The sequence below is a fragment of the Colobus angolensis genome, unplaced genomic scaffold (assembly GCF_000951035.1).
Source record: "Colobus angolensis palliatus isolate OR3802 unplaced genomic scaffold, Cang.pa_1.0 Scaffold164, whole genome shotgun sequence".
NCBI classification, from domain to species: domain Eukaryota; kingdom Metazoa; phylum Chordata; class Mammalia; order Primates; family Cercopithecidae; genus Colobus; species Colobus angolensis.
In genome coordinates this window covers 150477-160266 of record NW_012114755.1, presented here as the reverse complement: position 1 = coordinate 160266, position 9790 = coordinate 150477, and the positions used below count along the sequence as shown (strand labels likewise).

General features: G+C 40.9%; 1 protein-coding gene and 1 long non-coding RNA gene across 6 annotated transcripts in view; one reads left to right on the top strand and one right to left on the bottom strand.

Moving 5' to 3' along the window:
* Positions 1 to 2846, bottom strand: part of LOC105508560 (chromosome unknown open reading frame, human C11orf58) — a 19968-nt gene extending 17122 nt beyond the window's left edge. For 2 of the 5 annotated variants that reach the window (XM_011937424.1, XM_011937429.1), the window contains exon 1: positions 2406 to 2616. In XM_011937424.1, coding sequence (XP_011792814.1) covers positions 2406 to 2468 — 63 coding nt within the window. In that variant the 5' untranslated portion in view covers positions 2469 to 2616. Of the gene's footprint in view, positions 1 to 2405 lie in introns of all 5 variants that reach the window. The other 3 variants (XM_011937425.1, XM_011937428.1, XM_011937427.1) reach the window with 3 other exon arrangements.
* The window catches only part of LOC105508561, a 103486-nt gene continuing 96299 nt past the window's right edge, over positions 2604 to 9790 (top strand). Inside the window, exons 1-2 of the long non-coding RNA XR_001001293.1 lie at positions 2604 to 2822; positions 4795 to 4928. This is a non-coding gene — a long non-coding RNA (uncharacterized LOC105508561). The remainder of the gene's footprint in view (positions 2823 to 4794; positions 4929 to 9790) is intronic.

Genomic DNA, 9790 nt, shown 5'->3' with positions numbered 1-9790 from the left:
TTGCAGTGAGCCCAGATCGCGCCACTGCACTCCCGCCTGGGCAACAGAGCCAGACTCCATCTCAAAAAAAAAAAAAAAAAAAAAGAAAACTTCAATGATCTCTTACATACCGTGAATGCTCATTAGAAACTGTTTCCCAACTATATGTTACAGCTAGATTTTTTTTTTTTTTTTGAGACGGAATCTTGCTCCATCGCCCAGGATGGAGTGCAGTGGCCCGATCTCGGCTCACTGCAAGCTCCGCCTCCCAGGTTCACATCATTCTCCGGCCTCAGCCTCCGTAGTAGCTGGGGCTACAGATGCCCGTTACCACACCCGGCTAATTTTTTAAATAGAGACGGGATTTCACTGTGTTAGCCAGATGGTCTTGATCTCCTGACCTCGTGATCTGCCCGCCTCGGCCTCCCAAAGTGCTGGGATTACAGGTGTGAGCCACTGCACCCAGCCTGCTAGTTTTTTTTTTCTTACAACAGCTTGGAGGTATTTTAATGAATGTATTACTTATGGTTAAAAAAATTTTTTTTTTTAAGTACTGGCTGGGCAGGTGGCTCACACCTGTAATCCCAGCACTTTGGGAGGCCGAGGTGGGCAGATTGCTCGAGTCTAGTAGTTGGAGACCAGCCTGGGCAACGTGGCAAAACCCGGTCTCTACTAAAAATACAAAAAATTAGTTGGGTGTAGTGGCGCACATCTGTAAGTCCCAGCTACTGTGGTGGTCATGTGGGGAGAGGGGGTTGAAGCAGGAGGATCACTTGAGCCAGGGAGGTGGAGGCTGCAGGGAGCACTGATTGTGCCGCTGCACTCCACCCTGGGCGACAGAGAGAGACCCTGTCTCACCTGTCTCAAAACAAAAACAAAACCCAGGTACTTAAAGATACGCTTACATGATTGGGAAAGGTCTTAAAGGTCGTCTAGTTTAAACTGATTTCTTCCGAAGCTGCAAACTTAATGACTTAATCCCTTTAACTTTGTGAAATTTCGTATCACCTGGAGATTTCTGTCAAGCGAAAAGATACTTCCAAACAGGTGTCTGACATCCTAGCAATCAAGTCACATTTAAAGATCAGGAGGAAAACAATGTTAACAGCTTTTTAAGTGAGCCAGGTTACTCAAAAACGTGAATCAATTCCTGACAAAACCTGAATTACCATATTAACAAGATCTAAAAGCCAGTAGCAGAAACAACAGAGAGCAAGAATAAACTTCTCTAGATGCCCATTCATCTCCACATCTTTACTGATAGCTAATCTTTCTGCAGAGCTGAAGTCGATTCCTTTAAAGACCCTTACTATTCTGGTCCTCGCCCCACCTCCCACTCAAGAGGGGCAGGTCTTAACACCATCTCATTTGCTACAAAGTAGTATTCAGTAGGCTTTTAAAATTTTATGAAAAGCACTGAAATAGAAAAATTTAAAGCTCTATGTATTCAGAAATTTACAGTACTTTAAACAAAACCGAAAAAAACTGAGATATCCCTTCATCATCCTTAAAGATGACCTCTCCGCTCCCTCTCCAACAATTTCCCCATCAACGTTGCCAAGACTTTTATCCGTTGTAGGAAGGACCTAGTTTTACGTTTACTGATTACCTACTGTTTCCATGACACTGCGCTACGAGCTAGGGCAAATATACAAAAAGGCCTAAAATAAGCATCATATTTCTCTCCGAATTCCCAACACCCGGCACTGCAGTAAATATTTAATAGGTTACTTTAAGGGATAAACCGTTTGCTATTAAAACCTATGAGGTGGGGGCTGGAGAAGCGAACGGCATTTGATGGGGAGACGAGGTAAGAAGAACGAGGTATTAATATCCGACATCAAAATGGGCTTCTAGGTCTCAACGTCTCAGACCTCACCACCAAAGCCAGTACCAAATTACACCCGTGGCACAATTTTCGGCTCCATACTGTTCTCGGTTTACCCTTAGTAGTGCAGCTAAAGTTAACTATCAACGGCACATTGCAAAAATCATCCAGGCAGGAAAATCTGTCCAAATGTGCACGAACATTTCGACACTGTCACAGGAACATTTAGAATCCAAAACAGGGAGAGTCTTGCCGTCTCTACCGTGAGTACAAAGGCCCGAGAAAGCACCCTCATCGGCCCCCCAAAACGCACATAAGAAATCCCTTGACTAAGCTCTTTCACTCCTCGACCCTCTCAGAATTTCCTTCCTCAATCCCCTTTCCTACGCAGGTCTTCGGCTCCCAGCGTGTGGGCCTCTTCAAACCTTCTGACCCTCATAAAGATTAAGGGAGACATTTCCCACTCATTTTTCTGGTTTCTCCCCTGGGCTCTCCCGCTGCGGGCCACCTCAGGCGCGACCTCCTCCAACCACCCTTCCTGGCCTACTCCAGCCTTTAGTAGGCCTCAACCCTCTGCCACTCCGCCATTGTTATTTACATCGTCATCTGGGGAGGCCGAACGCTTCACCCCATGCGGGTGAGACTCTCTGGCAGCACTCATCCTTGCAGGGATCCCGACGAAAAATGCCGAACCCTCTAGCCGCTCTCCCCAGCCGCAACACCAGCAGCCTGCAATCCACCACCGGCCCAAGCAGCGCCACTCCAGAACGCAGAGCCCCTCCGGGCCTTCTCTGCGACAGTCGTCACCGTTGCGGCCCCTCGCCGCCCCGGGGCACTTTGGGAATTGTAGTTTTCTGATTCACCGCATACTGGCCCGAATAACAAAAATGTGTCGGTGACTAAAACTACAATTCCCAGGAAGGCCGGAAGCTCAATTCGCGCTGTGTGGCGGGAGTGCCCTCAGAGGCCCCGCCTTTGGCTGGTGGAGGGAGCGTTCCCGCGGATGAGTATGGCGGTGAGCGTTGACTGAGAGCTTTGTCGTCACAGGAGGCGGCTTAGAGGGCTTTTTGCCTTTCACCGTGCGATGCTGCCCTACTGGCAAATGTATCATCGTAACTAGGCACCTGTGTTTAAATGTAATGTTTCAGGCTGACTGAATCCTCACGAATACCCTCCACCCAGGACAAAAACCTTAACAAAAAATGGCTTCTACCATTTCCACCCTGGTGTTCTCCATTGCGCGCAGGGGATTTCTAAGTGGCCGGTGATGCAGCTTTCTAAAGGTTTTGATGAATATTTCGCTATTTTCCCATACAGAAATGAGTTCAGTATGTTGTTAAATGTTGGCTAATTGGCGGTTATTGAAAACGGGGATTCAGCTGAGGGAAATCTGTTAAGTTTTCACATGGCTTTGTGTGAGGTGGGAGTGCTCCTCACTGACCTCGCTGCGGATGTCTGGGCACTGTACGGTAGGGGCCTTCACCAAGCAAAGTCCATCCCTGCTACATAAGCTCGCCCCTTTTTAAAAAGTAATTATTGAGATGAAATTCACACATAAAAACCATCTTAAAGTGTACAGTCCAGTGGCACTTAGTACATTCATAATCGTGTGCAGCTGTCACCTCTGATTCCAAGACGTTTCACCACTCCAAAAGGAACCCCAATGCCTGTTAGCAATCCCTCTCCATTTCTCGCCCTCTCTAGATTCAAGTGATCACTCCTCTACTCATAAAGCCTTGCATTTAAAAGTATTTATTGTTAAGATACTGGAGACTATCTCCTACTTTATCAAGGTGTCTGAATCTGTAACCAGGTCTGAACTTAACTTTCTGTCAGAATCCTTGTCCTTAGTAATTCTGAAGCTTTCTCACCTTGAATACAAACGTGATTTTTTTTTTTTTTTTTTAAGCATAAACTAGGCGGGGAGCGGTGGCTCAGGCCTGTAATCCCAGCATTTTGGGAGGCTGAGGCGGGTGGATCACGAGGTCAGGAGTTCGAGACCAGCCTGACCAACATGGTGAAACCACGTCTCTACTAAAAGTAGAAAAATTAGCCTGGCGTGGTGGCGCATGCCTGTAATCCCAGCTACTGGGGTGCTGAGGCAGGAGAATCGCTTGAACCCGCGAGGCGGAGGTTTCAGCGAGCTGAGATGGCACCACTGCACTCCAGCCTAGGTGACAGAGCAAGACTCGATCTAAATAAATAAATAGTTAAGTGATATGGATAATACATATCTAGTGTTTCGGAACTGAGAGCAGTCTGTGAAACAATGCTTAGCCATTAGCTTTTGAACTCAGCAATTGCTCTAGTTTGACTGCCTGTGTACCAATATTACTTACCCAGATTTCAGATCATCACTGAACCATTCATAGAACTGTGACCAGTGGAAGGTAGTTTTTAAATTTATGCAGTCATAGATTAAAATTCTCCCTTATTTTGGAAGCAGAAAAATAGCATAATAATAAGCAATATATTAGAAGTATAAGTAATATAATAGAAAAAGAGATGTCAGGGTCATATTTTATAAGTATAACCAAACAAAGAACATCTTAATCTATTAGTTCTGTGGTAAGAATAAATTATAAATAAAGGAGGAGGAGAGTAAACCCAAGAGGAAAAAAAAAAAAGCATTGTTTTAGGAAGTGGTTGATTGCTTTTTGCTAGAATTAAAATATTTTCATTACTAACTCCATGATTCTACTTAGGTTCTATTAATTACAATGAAATCACATTTAAGTTACAGAGTTTTCCAGTTTTGACTACAGTTCACCTCTAATGGATTTGACAAATGGTTATTTAGAACTCTTAGCTATATTACCAAAACAAATAAGATGGCTGAATAGGTACTTTAGACTGCTAAAAGAATTCTGAAATAAGAAAGGACTATCAATAAGAATAGTAGTTACTATATAATTTTAATTTTACTAGTTGGTGAAAGTCCATAAAACTTTAACGAGCTAGCAACATGTCTTTTATTTCTTCACCAGAATTGTTGGCATCTGGATGGTAAATCTTCAAGTTACTATGAAAGAAGATCACAAACCAAAAAGTAACATAGGAAATACTAAAGACTGGAACATTTTATCAGATTTTACTCGGTTTCATATACAGAAGGCTATAGGTAAGGATGAAATTATACAGTGTAATAGAATGCATATATGCCACAGAAACTCAGTAATGCTCCTCTTTCTTGTGTTGTAAAAACAAAGATACACTATCACGAGTGAAACAATGAAATACCTTCTTCAGGATTGGAACTGTTTCATCTCCATTTTGTTTCTGGCACAATGCCTGCTACAGGATAGCTAATAAATGTTTCTGAATTAATATAGGAAGGATGAAATTATATAGTACCAGAATGGTATCTTATATGAGACCCAGAAACTCAGCAGTGTTCTTTCTTGGGTAGTACAGACAAGGAGAGGAGGCCCTGTCACTAAGAACTTTCCATTTTTTAAAAATTTTCCCAACATTTAGCATGTAGTAGGCAGTCACAGATGTTTGTTGAGTACATTCTCTCAACCAGGGATAGTCATAATTGAGCACAGTTAAACCTGAAGAGGAAATAAAGGGTTTGAAGATTATGCTGTGTACAAAAAATCTGCTGTTTCACTTGAGACTAAAAAAAAAAATTCCTAGGGCCATAATTACAGTTACCATTTATTAAATACCCACCATGTACCATATACTTTGCTAGGGGCTTTTTATAGGTGATTTTTAGAATTGACTTCAAAGTTTCACAATAATTTGCAAGAAGTAGGTAATTTTATAGGCAATTAAGCTTAAGAAAAGTTAAATACTTGCTTAAAGTAATGTAGCTAGTGAGTGATTCAGTCCTTAAGTGTAATTCCAAAAGCCAGTGCACTTTCCACTGTGCCAATATAACCCAACATTAAATAAGATGTTTCATATATGTCAGGAATTGTGCCAAGTTTGAGGAAAACCAGAGTAAATAATGCATAATCCTTTACTGCAAGGAGTTTACAGCTTGGCAGGAGAATGATTAAGTGGCATCAGTAAATTACAAATAAAATGCTCTGGGAACAGCTTATTTTGGCTGAGGGAAATCAGAAAATTATTTCCCAAAAGTTTCTGAGCTAGGCCTTGAAAAACAGTTTGGGCAGGATGGGGCATGTATTCAGTGATGGTTAGTGTCCAGTGTGCTGAAACCTGACAAGCCTAAAAGTATTGTATTCTGAGACAAAATTCTATAGGCTAGTCAAAGCCAGGCTGTGAAAAGCCTTGAGTTTGAATCTCTCACTGTATGTGTTCAGATTAAGATAATCTCTTTCATAGATCTGTATGACCTATTTTCTAATACTTCTCCATTTAAATTCATTTTATGCATTCTAGCCAGATTCGACCTCTGAAAATGGAATGTAGAGATTCTCCTGCTCAAAAACTTCTTGGAGCTCCCCATTTTATACAGAATTAAGTTGATAGAATTAAGCCTATAATTAAAACAAGAATTCACTTCTTGAGGAAGAATAAGTTCGATATTCTGATCTCAATAATCCATTCCACTCTTATTTGTCTTATTTTCTACTATTATCTTTTACTTATCTTGTTTAGCCTGCCACAACAAAAATATGTGCTATAATAAAGGTATTGAACAAAGATACTAGGCTTACTGACTGTTCTAGACTCTAAGCTGCTTTTGGATAGGATCTGAGCTTAGCACCATGACATATGTAAACTATCACTCAATAGATATTTGTTGTTTTAATATATGAATGGGTGAGATTAGAGAGGAGCAGGTTTATGTGGTAGGATGAGTTTGATTTTAGAGATGTTAAAGTATTGGCAGGACACCAAGTGGAACTGTTAAAAATATGGGCTTCAAAGTTAGGAGAGAGCAATAAACTTAGAAATCACCCATCTAGAGGTGATGAGTCAACAAGGAGAGTAATTGAGCTTGCCTAGTGAGTGCCTAGAAGAGAGATACTTGGAACAGAAGAAGGAGGAGAAGATTAAAGATGGAATGAGGAAGAAGAGCGTGAGGTTAGAAGGTAGACATAGAACTAGAAGAAGGATAGGTTAGTGTCATTGAAGCAAAGGCAAAAAATGTGGAAAAAAAAGCTGTGGTGGACTATGAGATGAAACCCATTTAGAAGCTGATTTTAAAGGTATAATATAAATGCAACTCTAGGGTCTAACAGAATCCTGAAAACAAGGTATAAATAAATACATATTTGTGGTTGATGATGGTTGATGATTAGTTAACTTCCATTCTGTCCATTGGGCAGGCAGATTTTTCAGAGTGCTACTGTGATTTAAAATGTGGCACTGTAAATATTAACGTGATTATTTCACACATACCTAGGAACTTAAATGAAAGAGGAATGAAAAGGGAAATGAAAAATGTATTGCTTAAAATTGCTTCAATAAAATTGTTGTTGATGTATATCTTCTTTTTTTGTTATTATACTTTAAGTTCTGGGATACAGAACAGAAGTGCAGACTGTGCAGGTTTGTTACATAGGTATACACGTGCCATCATCTACATTAGGTATTTCTTATAATGCTATCCCTCCCCTAGCCCCCCACCCCCCAACAGGCTCCGGCGTGTGATGTTCCCCTCCCTGTGTCCATGTGTTCTCATTGTTCAACTGCTGCTTATGAGTAGGAACATGTGGTGTTTGGTTTTCTGTTCTTGTGATAGTTTGCTGAGACTCACGGTTTCCACCTTCATCCATGTCCCTGCAAAGGACGTGAACTCATACTGCATAGTATTCCATGGTGTATATGTGCCACATTTTCTTTATCCAGTCTGTCATTGATGGGCATTTGGGTTGGTTCCAAGTCTTTGCTATTGTGAACAGTGCTTCAATAAACATACATGTGCATGTGTCTTTAAAGTAGAATAATTTATAATCCTTTGGGTATATACCCAGTAATGGGATTGCTGGGTCAAATGGTATTTCTTGTTCTAGATCCTTGAGGAATCACCACACTGTCTTCCACAATGGTCGAACTAATTCAGCGTTCCTATTTCTCCACATTCTCTCCAGCATCTGTTGTTTCTTGACTTTTTAATGATTGCCCTTCTAACTGGCATGAAATGATTGTGGTTTTGATTTGCACTTCTCTAATGACTAGTGATGATGAGCTTTTTCTCATGTATTTGTTGGCTGCATAAATGTCTTCTTTTTTTTTTTTTTTTTTTTTTTTTGAGACGGAGTCTCGCTCTGTCGCCCAGGCTGGAGTGCAGTGGCCAGATCTCAGCTCACTGCAAGCTCCGCCTCCCGGGTTTACGCCATTCTCCTGCCTCAGCCTCCCGAGTAGCTGGGACTACAGGGGCCCGCCACCTCGCCTGGCTAGTTTTTTGTATTTTTTAGTAGAGACGGGGTTTCACCGTGTTCGCCAGGATGGTCCCGATCTCCTGTCTTCTTTTAAGAAGTGTCTGTTCATATCCTTCACCCACTTTTTGATGGGGTTGTTTTTTTCCTGTAAATTTGTTTACGTTCTGTGCAGATTCTGGATATTAGTCCTTTGTCAGATGGATAGATTGCAAACATTTTTCTCCCATTCTGTAGGTTTCCTGTTCACTCCAATGGTAGTTTCTTTTGCTGTGCAGTAGCTTTTTAGTTTAATTAGATCCCATTTGTCAATTTTGGCTTTTGTTGCCATTGTTTTTGGTGTTTTAGTCATGAAGTCTTTGCCTATGCTTATGTCCTGAATGGTATTGCCTAGGTTTTCATCTAGGGTTTTTATGGTTTTAGGTCTTATGTTTAAGTCTTTAATCTACCTTGAGTTAATTTTTGTATAAGGTTTAAGGAAGGGGTCCAGTTTCAGTTTTCTGCATATGGCTAGCCAGTTTTCCCAAAACCGTTCAGTAAATAGGGAATCCTTTCCCCAACTGCTTGTTTGTGTCAGGTTTGTCAAAGATCAGATAGTTGTAGATATGTGGTATTATTTCAGAAGCCTCTGTTCTGTTCCATTGGTCTATATATCTTTTTTGGTACCCGTACCATGCTGCTTTGGTTACTGTAGCCTTGTAGCATAGTTTGAAGCCAGGTATCTTGATGCCTCCAGCTCTGTTCTTTTTGCTTAAGATTGTCTGGGCCCTTAAAATTATATGGGCTCTTTTTTGTTTCCATATGAAACAAAGTAGTTTTTTCTTATTTGTGAAGAAGGTCAATGGTAGATTGATGGGGATAGCATTGAATCTATAAATTAACTTGGGCAGTATGGCCATTTTCACTATATTGATTCTTCCTATTCATGAGCATGGAATGTTTTTCCACTTATTTGTGTCCTCTCTTATTTCCTTGAGCAGTGGTTTGTAGTTCTCCTTGAAGAGGTCCTTCACATCACTTGTAAGTTGTATTCCTAGGTATTTTATTCTTTTTGTAGCGATTGTGGTTGGGAGTTCACTCATGAATTGGCTCTCTATTATTGGTGTATAGGAATGCTTGTCATTTTTGTACATTGAGTTTGTATCCTGACACTGCTGAAGTTACTTATCAGCTTAAGGAGACTTTGGACTGAGATGATGGGGTTTTCTAAATATACAGTCATGTCGTCTGCAAACAGAGACAATTTGACTTCCTCTTTTCCTATTTGAATACCCTTTATTTCTTTCTCTTGACTGACTGCCCTGGCCAGAACTTCCAATACTATATTGAATAGGAGTGGTGAGAGAGGGTATCCTTGTCTTGTGCCAGTTTTCAAAGAAGATGCTTCCAGTTTTTGCCCATTCAGTATGATACTGGCTGTGGGTTTGTCATAAATATCTCTTATTATTTTGACATACATTCCATCAATACCTAATTTATTGAGAGTTTTTAGTATGAAGGGGTGTTGAATTTTATTGAAGGCCTTTTCTGCATCTATTGAGATAATCATGTGGTTTTTGTCATTGGTTCTGTTTATGCAATGGATTACATTTATTGATTTGCATGTGTTGAACCAGCCTTGCATCCCAGGGATGAGGTTGACTTGATCGTAGTGGATAAGCTTTTTCATGTGCTGCTGGATTTG